Source organism: Oncorhynchus gorbuscha, linkage group LG17, assembly GCF_021184085.1.
Source record: "Oncorhynchus gorbuscha isolate QuinsamMale2020 ecotype Even-year linkage group LG17, OgorEven_v1.0, whole genome shotgun sequence".
NCBI classification, from domain to species: domain Eukaryota; kingdom Metazoa; phylum Chordata; class Actinopteri; order Salmoniformes; family Salmonidae; genus Oncorhynchus; species Oncorhynchus gorbuscha.
The window spans coordinates 40,075,702-40,092,974 of record NC_060189.1 but is presented as its reverse complement, the minus strand read 5'-3'; the positions used below and the strand labels follow the sequence as shown (position 1 = coordinate 40,092,974).

The window sequence follows — 17,273 nt, the reverse complement described above, 5'->3', positions numbered from 1 at the left end:
CGCGTCCGCTGAGGTCACCATGAAGTACGGGGTGGGCGTGGCCAGCACCAGGCAGGAGATGGGTATGGCCCGGTAACACATGCACACACACACCGCGTAAATACACTCTCCACAGCTTAATTCATATCACTGTCCAACATGGCCAATATGTTGACCCAAACAAGACACAAAGAGCAGTGAAAGAGCACTGATTTTCACAATCCTCATTTTTCTGTAAAAGTTGAGTGTTTACAAATTAATCCAATGTAAGCATTTTTATCTCACTTTCACACCCTCAAGTTATTTGTTTTACAGTAGAGTCCTTCCATGTCATTTCAGCAAGCCATGCCACCCACCATCAGATTGTTCATAAATTGTTTATGTATTTAGAAACAAGGATTGGCATTCCTGAAACATTTAATTTACTTTTTTTTCTTTAATCTGAGAAATTAAGCTAATTGATTGCATCCAAATTGGCAATTTTAATGAATAGGATTCAGATAATATTCCGTAAATATAGTAGCCAACATCAGATTTGGAACATTTCTTCCTACCAATGAGTAAGACATGAGGAATCCCCCCCCAAAATGAAAGATGCTCTCTCCGTTCTGTATTTTATCTAACGGGTGGCATCCCTAAGTCTAAATATTGCTGTTGCATTGTACAACCTTCAATGTTATGTCATAATTATGTACAATTCTGGCAAATTAATTATTCTTTGTTCGGAATAAATGGTCTTCACACAGTTCGCAATGAGCCAGGTGGCCCAAACTGCTGCATGTACCCTGACTGCTTGCACAGAATGCAAGAGAAGTGACACAATTTCCCTAGTTAAAATATAGTCATGTTAGCAGGCAATATTAACTAAATATACTTGTGTATTGATTTTAAAGAAAGACATTGATGTTTATGGTTAGGTACACATTGGTGCAACAACGGTGCTTTTTTTCGCAAATGCGCTTGTTAAATCACCACCCGCTTGGAGAAGTAGGCTGTGATTCGATGAGAAATTAACAGGCACCGCATCGATTATATGCAACGCAGGACACGCTAGATAAACTAGTAATATCATCAACCATGTGTAGTTAACTAGTGATTATGTTTAGATTGATTGTTTGTTTTTTATAAGATTAATGCTAGCTAGCAACTTACCTTGGCTTCTTACTGCACTTGCGTAACAGGTAGTCAGCCTGCCACGCAGGCTCCTCGTGGAGTGCAATGTAAGGCAGGTGGTTCGAATGCCCGAGCTGACAAAGTAAAAATCTGTCGTTCTGCCCTTGAACAAGACCGTTAACCCACCGTTCCTAGGCCGTCATTGAAAATAAGAATATGTTCTTAACTGACTTGCCTAGTTAAATAAAGGTAAAAAAAATATACATAATAAACACAGGAAGCGGCGCAGGTCCTAATCCAGGCACTTGTCATCTCCCGTCTGGATTACTGCAACTCGCTGTTGGCTGGGCTCCCTGCCTGTGCCATTAAACCCCTACAACTCATCCAGAACGCCGCAGCCCGTCTGGTGTTCAACCTTACCAAGTTCTCTCACGTCATCCCGCTCCTCCGCTCTCTCCACTGGCTTCCAGTTGAAGCTCGCATCCGCTACAAGACCATGGTGCTTGCCTACGGAGCTGTGAGGGGAACGGCACCTCAGTACCTCCAGGCTCTGATCAGGCCCTACACCCAAACAAGGGCACTGCGTTCATCCACCTCTGGCCTGCTCGCCTCCCTACCACTGAGGAAGTACAGTTCCCGCTCAGCCCAGTCAAAACTGTTCGCTGCTCTGGCCCCCCAATGGTGGAACAAACTCCCTCACGACGCCAGGACAGCGGAGTCAATCACCACCTTCCGGAGACACCTGAAACCCCACCTCTTTAAGGAATACCTAGGATAGGATAAGTAATCCTTCTCACCCCCCCTTTAAGATTTAGATGCACTATTGTAAAGTGACTGTTCCACTGGATGTCATAAGGTTAATGCACCAATTTGTAAGTCGCTCTGGATAAGAGCGTCTGCTAAATGACTGAAATGTAATGTAAATGTAAATAAAAAATCGGCCACAATCGGTGTCCTAAAATGCTGATTACCGATTGTTATGAAAACTTGACATCAGCCCTAATTAATTGGCCATTCCGATTAATCGGTCAACCTCTAGTTGAAGCATTAGGTTGCTAAGAGAAGGATAAACTGAATTGCTTTCATGGAGGACTTGCTTGATTTGTGAGGATTACCACTTTATTTATTTCTATAATGAGCCAAATCTATTGGTTTAGAACCCAAAATTGCAAACAAAATGTTATGATCTATTTAATAAACACAAGAGACCAGCAAAATGGATAAAACTGTGGCGTTATAGCAAGAACAGCGGCATCTAGTGATTAAAAAATGTTACTTTCTTACTACTTTATGGTAAATATTGCAAAAGAGACTTCCATTACAAAATTCACTAGTAATTCCCTGACATAGCAATGAAGCAATTCTCCAAGCCACAGCTTCATACTACTTGTCAAACATAGAGCACTTATACTGGTTGTTGGGATTGGCTTGGGGTGTCCGTGGGTGGCTTTAGACACTTTTGGGGGATTCTTCATGTCTTACTTATTGGTAGGAAGATGTTTGGTCCAAATTGGATGTTGAGTACTGCATTTATTGAATATGATCTGAATCTTATAGATGAAAAGGGCAAATGTGGGTTTAATCAATTAACTTCATTTCATAGAGATCAAATTATGTTTAAACAAAATAATATTTCAGGAATGCTAATTGTATCTGTTGACAACTACAGAAACAATTTCAGAACAATCTGAGATGGTGGATGTCAATCCTCTTTCTTGTGCTTTTTGTGGTGGAATGACCCAGTAGTGAGTGGATGGATTAATCCTCAGGCTCTGAGACGAACTATATCAGATTTTATTTTTGTTGATATTAACTTATTGCTATAAAGTAAACGTATATCCATTTGTTTATAAAAACTAATTTAGTTGCCACACCCTCGGGCTTTATAACGTTTTGGCTGGTAGATGAACGCAGAGGCTCCGACTCAGCCCTAAAGCCATCTGTATCATACAACTGTTTTCTAATGAATAACACACAGTTATTCTTCTGAATCTTATCAGTAGGTAGGTATGTGTCTATGGGAGTTTTGATGTATCTCCTAAATTCCCTTAGGTAACTTAGACAGACATGAGGAGATGGAGGAGCTGGTTGCTAAATTCCTGGGCGTGGAGTCGGCCATGGCTTTCGGGATGGGCTTCGCTACCAATTCGATGAACATCCCTGCCCTTACTGGCAAGGTAGTAGGTGTTACATGCTACCGAAACATCAGGGGTTTTCAGTCTGCTTCTATGTTCTAGCCTCTGGTTCACTGTCTTCGCATCTGTCTCTCTCTTGCTCGCTCTTGCTCTCTCTCTCTGTGTCTCTCTTAGTTCAATAAATGCTTTATTGGCATGAATGGCTGGATGCCACTGTTGCCAAAGTAATGTATGTAATACTTCACATACGTTAACAATATTTTTGCGCAACAATAATAATATATATCAACCAAAACAATTATACATGGAAAATAATACACACAAAAAAAAAAAATAAACAGCAACAGTTGAGAAATGTAATCTACAAGGGCTCATGTGTATGACATGGCAGTAGCTATTGTCTCTCTTATATTATTATACTGTCTCAACGTGTTCTAACATTTCTGATTTTCTCCTCAATGGGCAGTTCAAGAAATCCTGCAACATTTCCTTACAATTTCAGGAGATCAATATCTCTTGAGTCATATTTAGAGCAGTGTAGTCGGAATCGACCCACAGTGCTTACATAGTCTTTCTTCAACTGACCTTCCATGTTTTTCTATGGCATCCTGTCTCTATTGCCAGGCTATGGTCACTGAGTCTGTACATTGTTAATGTCTTCCTTTGTTTGAGTTCTTTGATTTTGGCATGGTGTTGTCTCCCAAGTTCTGCCCTACAGGCTAGGTTTGGGGCATTTCTGTGCACACCTAGAATATATATTTTTTTACATTCCAAGTGTAAAATTTCTTTGGGGCTTTTATCCCATGATATATATATTGTAAATTGGTGGGTTAAATAAATACAGGGTCTTTCTAATTGCAAAATATATTCTGCATACTTTATGGCCATGTCAAACCGCCCTGATAAACTTCTAGTCAGACCAAGGTTAGTTTAGTTGGTGGTGTATTTAAGGGTTATTTATCCTAGGATGAAATGGTATTGTCTTTCCTGGGATCTGAACTTTTTCTGAAAGATCATTACTTAGTTTTTTTTCTATATTAATGGATAGTGCCCCATCCTTACAATACTGTTCTAGCAAGGACGGACTTGGTTGTAGCCTCTGTTCTGCTGGTGACAAGATTACTATAAGCCATCGGCATATAAAATACACTTTATTTCTTTGTCTTCTAGGGTGATGTAGATTGTTTTAATATGGTAGCCAGTTAATTTATATAAATAATGAATAAAGTTGGACTAATATTGCGACCTTGTCTTACCCCTCTGTCCTGACTAAAGAATTGTGTGTTAGCTAGAAGAGGACTGGCCATCCCTCATAGCCTGGTTCCTCTCTAGGTTTCTTCCTAGGTTTTTGGCCTTTCTAGGGAGTTTTTCCTAGCCACCGTGCTTCTAAACCTGCATTGCTTGCTGTTTGGGGTTTTAGGCTGGGTTTCTGTACAGCACTTTAAGATATCAGCTGATGTACGAAGGGCCATATAAATACATTTGATTTGTATTCACATAGGAAGGCCTGAATTCTGGCATTCATTATTCTACCGAAAACTTTTCCTAAGTTACTACGAACAGAGATGCCTCTGTCTGTCTCTCGATCTCCTCTAGAGACATCTTTCTTCCTTCTCTCATTCAGTTAGTTTCACCCGCTCTCTGTTCATTACACTTTCCCTGGCGCTCACTCATTGCCTCTCTACTTTTGTTTCCCTCTCGCCGTGGCACTGTGTGCTCTGTCGGTCTCTGTTGTGTTGCCCTCTCAGTACTGCCTGCACCACACCTTGGAACATCATCATTTTCAGCATCACTGCTGCCAAAGGTGTGTGTGTGTGTGTTAAGAGTTTGAGAGGAAGAGGGTGTGTTTGTATTGAAATAGGGGGAGAATCCATGTTAGTATATTTAATACCAGCGTGGTGTTGTCATAATGTTCAGAACACAGCCCGTTCCGTATCTCCATAACAACATTCTGGGAGGTTGTGTGTGTCTAATTGGCGCCAGCAGGTGACCTCCAGACCTGGGTGGTGCGTACACACGCCACGGGAGAGTCTCGATAACACAACATATTATCAACGGGAAGTGTTTCCTGCCGCCAGGAGCACATCACAGCTCCACTTTCTGTCAGGACAAAGGTCATCGCCAGGGCAGCCAGAGGTCAACTCTGTTGTGTTGCTGTGAGAGCGGATGCAGTGTGAGGTTTCTTGTCTCTTTCTTCCTTGTGAGGATTGCGAAACGCGAGATGGTGAGGTTAGGGTTTACTACTTATTGATCAAGCATAGAAATAGTGTTAGTAGACAAGCTCTCCTGTCTCTCTCTCTGTGTAGGGCTGTCTAATCCTAAGTGATGAGCTGAACCATGCCTCTCTGGTCCTGGGAGCCAGGCTGTCTGGGTCCACCATCCGTGTCTTCAAACACAACAGTAAGTCCGTCCTTTATCTCTGTCCCCCCCTGCAACACCGTCCCATCCCTTATCTCTTTCCCCCCTGCAACACTGGGTCCGTCCCCTATCGCTGTCCCCACTGCAAAACCGTGTCCGTCCTCTATTGCTGTCACCACAGCAATATCGGTTCGTCCCTTATCTTTATCCCCTCCATACTTTGTTCATGTTCAACCATAATTGTGGGGCTTATACATTCCTTATATCTGTCCCACATGCTACCATGGGTCTGTCCTTTATCTCTGTCCCCCCCTGTTTCTACAGTGTACAGATCACCACCCTAAGGCTCTATAGCTAGTCCATGAGGGGCATACACTACTTAGAAAAGTTTGGGAGGTCTAAACCTTTTAGTCCCAGCAGTGGTGTGTGTGTGTGTGTGTGTGTGTGTGTGTGTGTGTGTGTGTGTGTGTGTGTGTGTGTGTGTGTGTGTGTGTGTGTGTGTGTGTGTGTGTGTGTGTGTGTGTGTGTGTGTGTGTGTGTGTGTGTGTGTGTGTGTGTAGAAGTTTTGCAGTACATCAGCAGTTTCACTTATGTCAGTCACTGACAGTCACTCAATTAGTACGTCAGCTAATCATTTTTAGATTGGTAAATTAGTCTAGCCTGTTATATAAACTTGTAGTAATCATGGCCGAATACCGACCGGATATGCAGGGCAGGTGCCTAGTGTCCCTGACCTTCAGGGGGCCCCCCATTGATTTAGCTTTAGAACTGCAAAGATTTATCTCCATCCCATAGCAAAATGGGTAGAATTGACGAAAATGGGAACAACTGGCGTTGTTAGCATCCCTGCCTTTCATTTCATATGGATTGATTTGAGACTGGTTCAGCCAGCAACTAGACAAATCTCGCTCAGGCCCCCCAAAAGGCTAGGGCTGGCCATTGTCTCTTGACAGATGTTCATGGTGATTGTTCTGCTGTGGAAACTGTGTAACTGTGTGCTCCTGGTGTGTCTTGTCAGACATGCAAAGTCTGGAGAAGATGTTGAGAGACGCCATAGTCCACGGCCAGCCCAGAACACACAGGCCGTGGAAGAAGATCCTCATACTGGTGGAGGGTATATACAGGTAGTCTTTTACATGCTATTTCAACTTTATTTCTGATGGTACAGCTCTATGTGAGCTTAAGACAATCTGTTTACATTTTTATAAAAGTACAGACTCAGAGCTTCAAAATGGTTTATCATACACTGTAGTTGGATAAACATGGAAAGCTATACTGCTTTGAAAGTTGCTAAACTTGAAAGATTTTGCTGAGATTTTCACACTTGCCAAAGAGCTGTTATTTGTTTACGACTATTCAGCATCTTTCACACCCTCTTAAGCTTTAGTCCCACCCATCTCCTTTAAAAATTCTGATGTACAGTGGCTTGCGAAAGTATTCACCCCCTTGACTTTTTCCCTATTTTATTGCCTTACATTCTATTTTAATTCCAGGTTGTATCATTTGATTTACACAACATGCCTAACATTTTGAAGATGCAAAATATTTTTTATTGTGAAACAAACTAGAAATAAGACTACAAAACGGACCAAAAAATGAACTTGTGCGTGCGTAACTATTCACCCCCCAAAGTCAATACTTTGTCGAGCCACTTTTGCAGCAATTACAGCTGCAAGTCTCTTGGGGCATGTCTATAAGCTTGGCACATCTAGCCACTGGGACTTTTGCCCATTCTTCAAGGCAAATCTTCTCTAGCTCCTTCAAGTTGTATTGGTTCCACTGGTGTACAGAAATCTTTAAGTCATACCACAGATTCTCAATTGGATTGAGGTCTGGGCTTTGACTAGGCCATTTCAAGACATTGAAATGTTTCCCCTTAAACCACTCAAGTATTGCTTTAGCAGTATGCTTAGGGTTATTGTCCTGCTGGAAGGTGAACCTCCGTCCCAGTCTCAAATCTCTGGAAGACTGAAACAGGTTTCCCTCAAGACTTTCCCTGTATTTAGCTCCATCCATCATTCCTTAAATTCTGACCAGTTCCCCAGTCCCTGCTGATGGAAAAACATCCCGACAGCATGATGCTGCCACCACCATGCTTCACTGTGGGCATGGTGTTCTCTGGGTGATGAGAGGTATTGGGTTTGTGCCAGACATAGTGTTTTCGTTGATGGACAAAAGCTCAATTTTAGTCTCATCTGGCCAGAGTACCTTCTTTCATATGTTTGGGGGGTTTCCCACATGCCTTTTAGCAAACACCAAACGTGTTTTCTTATTTTTTTTCTTGAGGCAATGCTTTTTTTCTGGCCACTCTTCAGTAAAGGCCAGCTCTGTGGAGTGTATGGCTTAAAGTAGTCATATGGACAGATACTCCAATCTCCACTGTGGAGCTTTGCAGCTCATTCGGGGTTGTCTTTGGTCTCTTTGTTGCCTGATTAATTCCCTCCTTGCCTGGTCTGAGTTTTGGTGGGCGGCCCTCTCTTGCCAGGTTTGTTATGGTGCCATATTCTTTCCATTTTTTAAATAATGGATTTATTTATTATGTATTTTTTTAACAAGTTATTTCTTTTCACTTCACCAACTTGGACTATTTTGTGTATGACCATTACATGAAATCCAAATAAAAATCCATTTAAAATACAGGTTGTAATGCAACAAAATAGGAAAATCACCAAGGGGGATGAATACTTTTGCAAGGCAAAAAGCATTGTCCTCCAAAAAGCAGTCTCTACTTAAACTTTCCCCCTCTGTGCTTTGCTGCTAGCAACAGATATATTCAGGGCAGCAATATTGTTGAGAGCTGTGGCAACACTTTTGCTGCTACACATAGCTATATATTTCCAAATCTGCAGTAGCAAAGATATTTTATTTTACCTTTATTTAACTAGGCATGTCAGTTAAGAACAAATTCTTATTTTCAATGACTGCCTAGGAACAGTGGTTTAACTGCCTGTTCAGGGGCAGAACGACATATTTGTACCTTGTCAGCTCGGGGTTTGAACTTGCAACCTTCCGGTTACAAGACCAACACTCTAACCACTAAGCTACCCTACCCTAATGATCTATATACTGCCCAGTGAAGCCCCCCATTCTGTGATAGATGGAAGCCTGTGACATGAAACACCAATCAGGACTCATCTCTCGGCATGTACAGCCCCACCATTATCTCAGCCAATCATGGCAGTCCAGGAAGGATCCTGTCTCTCTCCCTAGCGAAGTGCTGTCTCCTAGGCTGAACTAGGCTCGTAATTAAAAATGTTTACAGATCACATACGAGTTTGTTATTAAGGCACATGAAAGTTCACATGTTCAAGAAGGCCTGCTGGCAGCAGAACATTGTACATATACTTCAGAGGCAGCAGCTTAGACCGCTAGACCACCCCAGGCCACATGCTGTTTAAACTTTATACTGTAAAGAAGGAATCGACAGGAACTCCCAACACTGGTGCTCTCTCTCTCATTAGTCAAATGTACACTATGTGATGTGATGGCTGAAAATGTCCCCTGAAGTGAAGATGGGATACTTCCTCCATCTTTTGTCCCTCTTGTCACCCCCACCCACCCACCTTCCTACCCCTCTCCATCTGTCCCCAGTATGGAAGGCAGTATAGTACGTCTACCTGAAGTCATAGCTCTGAAGAAGCGCTACAGGGCCTATCTGTACCTGGACGAGGCCCACAGTATTGGGGCTCTGGGGCCAGGGGGCCGAGGTGTGGTTGACTACTTTGGTCTGGACCCCCGAGACGTGGACGTCATGATGGGGACATTCACCAAGAGCTTTGGCGCCGCTGGGGGCTACATCGGAGGCAGGAAGGTGAGGAGGATAACGTTGTTGTAATGGACAAGTTCACTTAAAAAAAAAAAAAATGTAAATGGCATGTTATAGAAGTGTCCTGACACTTTTGTTGCGATTTTGATAGACTTCCTCATGCTCATTCAGCAGTTGCAGGGGCACATTTAAAACATGAACCAACGGCTCCAAAAACACCCAGATACGTTCTTTTCAAAACGGCAATGCTCTCAGAGGATAGTGATGCAGGTCTTTTGATGTTGTACACATGAAATTGTCTCATTCTGAACTTTTTCTGCAATGTTATGTTCCATTTTGTGCCACTCGTGTTATTGCCCGTGCATGCGCACAAGGAAAAGTATAGCTTGAGTCGCACACGTTTAGAATCGCACAACCTCCTTTACTGTTACTAAAACGTTTCAACCATGTTACAAATAAACATTTCAGATCCTGTAAATGTACCATATCAATATAAAAACATGACATATTAACAACACAGCAACATTTGAGAGAGGAGGGTGAAGAGCAACTTTGCACAATGTAGATATCTACTTTTATGCCAAGTGTGCAATCAGAAATGTATACTTTTAGTGTTGCAAATATACTAACCTCAGAATCGACAATAACATTCTGTTCTATTCTAGGACTTGTTGGAGTACCTGCGCTCCCACTCTCACAGTGCGGTGTACGCCGCATCCATGTCACCTCCTGTCGTGGAGCAGATCATCGCTTCTATGAAGTGCATTATGGGGGAGGACGGGACGACGCTTGGTGAGTCCGACACGTAGAAACTCAGTGGATAGAGTGAAAAGCTGCTATTTCCCCCACACACAATGATGCAATGAAATGCCATTTTGAAGACATTGCACTGAGCTGTAAAAGGTGTTAGAGGATGTTTTTGCTCTGTGGTTGGTACTGAGGTATTTTCTGTTGACCCATACCATGCTTCACCACAAGGGGGCGGCAGAAGCTTGTTTAAGACGAGCATGGCAGAATGCTCTCAACAGACAAACTTAGTTTCTGGACAGACACAGAGTAGGGTTCTTATTTACTGACTGTGTGTGAGGTAATCAGTGTTCTATATTGGTGGAAACGTACTGTACTTTCTATACCCAAGCTTGGGTAAAGACTGACTATATAGTAGGCTATTTATCAGGTTTTAACTACAGTACCATCAAATCAATTGTATTGGTCGTGTACACAGATTTGCAGGTTATTGCAGGTGCAGTGAAATGCTTGTGTTTCTAGCTCCAACAGTGCAGTAATACCAAGCAATAATATATTTACAAATACACACACAGTCCAGAAAATATCAATAGTAATAAGGAAATTAGTAAATATAAATGTCAGGTGTGTGTGTGTGTGTGTGTGTGTGTGTGTGTGTGTGTGTGTGTGTGTGTGTGTGTGTGTGTGTGTGTGTGTGTGTGTGTGTGTGTGTGTGTGTGTGTGTGTACACTCACTTTACTACCGTCCCCCACCCACTCAGCAACGATGGTTGTTAATGCAGTTTTAGTTTCTCTGCTCTCTGCCTCCTCCATGTTCTTAATTGTCAGTAGTTCCTGGGACTTCATGTCCCACTTCTCATTAATGTGGTGGGTCGTTGCAGTGATGTATGACAGTGTGTTCATTGACGTCCAACAATCTGTTCAAATTTTATTGGTCACATGCACATAATTGGCAGAAGTTATTGCGGGTGTAGTGAAATGCATGTGTTCCTAGCTCCAACAGTGCAGTAATATCTAACAATGCACAACAATACACAAATCTAAAAAGTAAAAGAATGGAATTTAGAAATATATAAATATTAGGTTCTTGTTGTTCGAGAGCTGGCGCTTTTGTAGGCCTACTTGCAGAGTAATCATTGCACAATTTCTCCATCAGTTTTTCGACATGGCATCTTGTAGTCTGGTTCTAGACATGCCAATAGGGCAACATTGAAGCCGACATCTTCTACCATTGACAATGGCTGCAAATCAACTGCAATCATTTCTGTAATCAGCGCTGTGATGTTCTCAGTCTGTCCCTTATCGCACTGCTGCCAGGAACGGGTTGGGTCTCACGGTGCCTCCCTTTCAGCATTGCACCTGTGCTGTCACTGTAGCTCAATTCCACCTCGCAGAGTTTGCATTTCACAACCTCCTCATTTATCTTCTCTAAGTATTGCCATACAAGACTTCACTGCTGTCTCTACCCTGTCTCACTCGCTGCCATTTATATATATATATATATATATTTTTTTTACTGTTAACAAGGATGACGTGCGGAGCGCTTTATATCCGGGGCAAATCATTTGAAAGATGCAGATCTACTAACGTTCAGCATGGTTGCGTTAGGCATTTGTTTAAAGTTTATTTTACGCTTGATGATGATGATTGGTGCCTCTTAGTGGCAGTTTTGTGATAATTGCACTGTTTTTCAGTTAGGGATTTATTTCTAAACTTTGTCGATCCCAATTTTGTTTAAACGTCACACCCCTAATGTATATCAATATAATGCAGTGTATGGACAGTAAATGAATAGAAAAGGGTGTTTACAGCAGTAGTTATATAGGATGAGCCATAACTAGTCTAGATTACAGTATATACGTATAAAGTGGGTGAAACGGTATGTAAACATTATTAAAGTAACTAGTGTTCAATGACTCTACATAGGGCAGCAGTCTCTTTGGTGCAGGGTAGTGTACCTGGTGGTAGCCAGCTAGAACAGTAACTAAGGTTCACGGCAGGGTACTGGGCAGAGGCTGGATAGTGGTGACTGTTTGATAATGGCCTGGAGATTAACTCTTTCTCAGTCTCTCGGTCCCAGCTTTTATGCAACTGTAGTGTCTCCACCTTCTAAATGTTAGCGGGGTGAACAGGCCGTGGCTCCGGTGGCTGAGGTTCTTAATGATTTTCTTGGCCTTCCTGTGGCACAGGGTGCTGTAGATGTCCTAGAGGGCAGGCAGCGTGCCCCCGATGATGCGTTGGACTGACTGCACCACGGTCTGGAAAGCCCTGTGGTTGCAGACGGTGCAATTGCCATATCAGGCGGTGATACAGCCCGACAGGATGCTCTTAATAGTGCATCTGGAGAAATGAGGGCCACACCAAATTTCTTCAGCGTCCTTGAGGTTGTTGTGCATTCTTCATCATGCTGCCTGTGTGAAGGGACCATTTCAGTGATGCCAGTGATGTGCACGCCAAGGAACTTGAAGCTTTTGATCCTCTCCACTACGGCCCCGTCGATGTGGATGATGGTGTGCTCCGCCAGGGCTCTCACCTCTTCCCTGTAGGCTGTCTCATCGTTGTTGGTAATCAGGCTTCAACTGTGGTCGTCAGCAAACTTGCTTATAGAGTTGGCGGCGTGAGTGGCCACGCAATTCATCGGTGAACAGGGGGAGGGTGTTGAGCACGCACCTCCTCTGGGGCCCCCATGTTGAGGATCAGCATGGCGGAGTTGTTGTTGCCTGCCTTCACCACTTGCGGTTGGCCCTTCAGGAAGTCCAGGTGCCAGTTGCAAAGGGAAGGGAAGGGTCCAGTTCCATGCCTTGAGCTTTGTGATGAGTTTGGAGGGCACTATGGTATTGAAGGCTGAGCTGTAGTCGATGAACAGCATTCTTACCTAGGTACAGTGCATTCGGAAAGTATTCAGACCCCTTTAATTTTCCCACATTTTGTTAAGGTAGTTTGATTCTAAAATGGATTCAATAAAAAAAATCTCAATCTACACACACTACCCCCTAATGACAAAGCGAAAACAGGTTCTTAGAAATGTTTGCAAATTTATAAAACAAAATGAAGTATTCAGACCCTTTGCTATGAGACTCGAAATGTAGCTCAGTGGCATCCTATTCTATTGATCATCCTTGAGATGTTTCTACATCTTGATTGGAGTCCACCTGTGGTAAATTCAATTGATTGGATGTGATTTGGAAAGGCACACACCTGTCTATATAAGGTCCCACAGTTGACACTGCATGTCAGAGCAAAAACCAAGCCATGAGGTTAAAATAATTGTCCGTGGAGCTCCGAGACAGGATTGTGTCGAGGCACAGATCTGCGGAAGGGTACATAAACATTGATACAGCATTGAATGTCCCCAAGAACACAGTGGCCTCCGTCATTCTTATTGGAAGAAGTATGGAACAACCAAGACCCTTCCTAGAGCTGGCTGCCCGTCCAAACTGAGCAATCTGGGGAGAAGGCTTTGGTCAGGGAGGTGACTTAGAACCTTCCAGAAAAACATCCAGAAGCAACTCCTCAGTAAAAGGCACATGACAGCCCGCTTGGAGTTTGCCAAAAGGCACCTAAAGGCCTCAGACCATGAGAAACAAGATTTTCTGGTCTGATAAAACCAAGATTGAACAATATGGCCTGAATGCTAAGCGTCATGTCTGGAGGAAATCTGGCACCATCCCTACGGTGAAGCATGGTGGTGGCAGCATCATGCTGTGGTTTTCAACGGCAGGGACTGGTAGACTAGTCAGGATAGAGGGAAACATGAACAGAACAAAGTACAGAGCACTCAGACTGGGGCGAAGGTTCACCTTCCAACAGGACAACGACCTTAAGCACACAGCCAACACAACGCAGGAGTGGTTTCGGGACAAGTCTCTGTATGTCCTTGAGTGGCCCAGACTTTAACCCGATCGAATTGTGTGTGGTGTGTATATATATATATATATGTGTATGTATGTACAAAACAATAAAGGGAACACTTAAACATCACAATATAACTCCAAGTCAATCACACTTCTGTGAAATCCAACTGTCTACTTAGGAAGCAACACTGATTGACAATACATTTCACATGCTGTTGTGCAACTGGAATATACAACAGGTAGAAATTATAGGCAATTAGCAAGACACTCCCAATAAAGGAGTGGTTCTGCAGGTGGTGACCACAGACCACTTCTCAGTTCCTATGCTTCCTGGCTGATGTTTTGGTCACTTTTAATATAAATAATAATATATGCCATTTAGCAGACGCTTTTATCCAAAGCGACTTACAGTCATGTGTGCATACATTCTACGTATGGGTGGTCCCGGGAATCGAACCCACTACCCTGGCGTTACAAGCGCCATGCTCTACCAACTGAGCTACAGAAGGACCACTTTTGAATGCTGGCGGTGCTTTCACTCTAGTGGTAGCATGAGATGGAGTCTACAACCCACACAAGAGGCTCAGGTAGTGCAGCTCATCCAGAATGGCACATCAATGCGAGCTGTGGCAAGAAGGTTTGCTGTGTCTGTCAGCGTAGTGTCCAGAGCATGGAGGCGCTACCAGGAGACAGGCCAATACATCCGGAGACGTGGAGGAGGCCGTAGGAGGGCAACAACCCAGCAGCAGGACCGCTACCTCCGCCTTTGTGCAAGGAGGAGCAGGAGGAGCACTGCCAGAGCCCTGCAAAATGACCTCTAGCAGGCCACAAATGTGCATGTGTCTGCTAAAACGGTCAGAAACAGACTCCATGAGGGTGGTATGAGGGCCCGACGTCCACAGGTGGGGGTTGTGCTTACAGCCCAACACCATGCAGGACGTTTGGCATTTGCCAGAGAACACCAACATTGGCAAATTCGCCACTGGCACCCTGTGCTCTTCACAGATGAAAGCAGGTTCACACTGAGCACATGTGACAGACATGACAGTATGGAGACGCCGTGGAGAATGTTCTGCTGCCTGCAACATCCTCCAGAATGACCGGTTTGGCTGTGGGTCAGTCATGGTGTGGGGTGGCATTTCTTTGGGGGGCCGCATCCCTCCATGTGCTCGCCAGAGGTAGCCTGAATGCCATTAGGTACCGAGATGAGATCCTCAGACCCCTTGGGAGACCATATGCTGGTGCGGTTGGCCCTGGGTTCCTCCTAATGCAAGACCATGCTAGACCTCAAGTGGCTGGAGTGTGTCAGCAGTTCCTGCAAGAGGAAGGCATTGATGCTATGGACTGGCCCACCCGTTCCCCAGACCTGAATCCAATTGAGCACATCTGGGACATCATGTCTCGCTCCATCCACCAACGTCTGTTGCACCACAGACCGTCCAGGAGTTGGCGGATGCTTTAGTCCAGGTCTGGGAGGAGATCCCTCAGTAAACCATCCGCCACCTCATCAGGAGCATGCCCAGGCATTGTAGGAAGGTCATACAGGCACGTGGAGGCCACACGCACTACTGAGCCTCATTTTGACTTGTTTTAAGGACATTACATTAAAGTTGTATCAGCCTGTAGTGTGTTTTTCCACTTTAATTCTGAGTGCTACTCCAAATCCAGACCTCCATGTGTTGATAAATTTGATTTTCATTGAGTTTTGTGTGATTTGGTTGTCAGCACATTCAACTATGTAAAGAAAAAAGTATTTAATAAGAATATTTCATTCATTCAGATCTAGGATGTGTTATTTTAGTGTTCCCTTCATTGTTTTGAGCAGTGTGTATGTGTGTGTATGTATGTGTGTGTGTGTGTGTATATATATATTTCACATGCTGTCAGAAGTAAACGGTGACTTCTGACAGCATGTGAAATGTTTTTCAAAGCTGAAAGTTGTAAAGAGATGTTGATTTAGGTTAGTCCAGCTACTTAAGGGGTATACGGCAAAGCAGGATTAACGAGTTAGCCAGCTAACTAGCATAAATATTTGGATATACAGTATAGAGGTCGACCGATTTAATCGGAATGGCCGATTTTAATTAGGGCCGATTTTCAAGTTTTCATAACAACCGTAAAGCGGTATTTTGGGGTGCCGATTTCCGATTTATTATTTTTTTTATTTATTTTTAATACCTTTTATTTAACTAGGCAAGTCATTTAAGAACACATTCTTATTTTCAATAACTGCCTATGAACTGTGGGTTTACTGCCTTGTGCAGGGGCAGAACGACACATTTTTTTTACCTTGTCAGCTCAGGGGTTCCAATCTTGCAACCGCACAGTTAACTAGTCCAACCCTCTAACCATTGCACTCCACGAGGAGCCTGCCTGTTACACGAACGCAGTAGAAGGCAAGGTAAATTGCTAGCTAGCATTAAACTTATCTTATAAAAAAAACAATCAATCATAATCACTAGTTATAACTACTAATCCAGTTTAGCAGGCAATATCACTCTCTTTTAGATTTGGAGTAGTTATTTCCCTTGCGCTGCAAGGGCCGCGACTTTTGTGGAGCGATGGGTAACGATGCTTTGAGTGTGGCTGTTGTCGATGGGTTCCTGGTTCGAGCCCAGGTAGGGGCGAGGAGGGGGACGGAAGCTGTACTGCTACACTGGCAATACTATAGTGCCTATAAGAACATCCAATAGTCAAAGGTATATGAAATACAAATGGTATAGAGAGAAATAGTCCTATAAATACTATATTAACTACAACCTAAAACCTCTTACCTTGGAATATTAAAGTCTCATGTTAAAAGGAACCACCAACTTTCATATGTTCTCATGTTCTGAGCAATGAACTTAAACGTTAGCTTTATTACATGGCACACATTTTTATATGGCACATATTACATTCTTCTCCAACACTTTGCATTATTTAAACCAAATTGAACATGTTTCATTATTTATGTTTTGGCTAAATTGATTTTATTGATGTTTTAAAAAAAAAAGTTAGAATAAGTGTTAATTCAGTATTGTTGTAATTGTCATTATTACAAATAAAAAAAATAGGCCGATTTCAATCGGTATCGTCTTTTTTGGTCCTCGTTGAAAAAATCATAATCGGTTGACCTCTAATACAGTACCAGTCAAAAGTTTGGACACCTACTAATTCCAGTTTTTAATTTTTTTTTTAACCATTTTCTACATTCTAGAATAATAGTGAAGACATCAACACTATGAAATGACACATGGAATAATTTAGTTCCCAAAAAAGTGTTAAACAAATCAAAATATATTTGAGATTTTTCAAAGTAGCCACCCTTTGCCTTGATGAC

The 17,273-nt window shown here is 43.0% G+C and overlaps 1 protein-coding gene across 3 annotated transcripts in view; it reads left to right on the top strand.

Annotated features, from left to right (window-relative positions):
- The window catches only part of sptlc2a (serine palmitoyltransferase, long chain base subunit 2a), a 61,364-nt gene that overhangs the window by 17,814 nt on the left and 26,277 nt on the right, over positions 1–17,273 (top strand). For all 3 annotated transcript variants that reach the window (XM_046307920.1, XM_046307919.1, XM_046307921.1), the window contains exons 4-9: positions 1–62; positions 3,145–3,269; positions 5,534–5,627; positions 6,604–6,709; positions 9,177–9,396; positions 10,017–10,143. The exon at positions 1–62 is cut by the window's left edge and continues 87 nt beyond it. In XM_046307920.1, coding sequence (XP_046163876.1) covers positions 1–62; positions 3,145–3,269; positions 5,534–5,627; positions 6,604–6,709; positions 9,177–9,396; positions 10,017–10,143 — 734 coding nt within the window. The remainder of the gene's footprint in view (positions 63–3,144; positions 3,270–5,533; positions 5,628–6,603; positions 6,710–9,176; positions 9,397–10,016; positions 10,144–17,273) is intronic.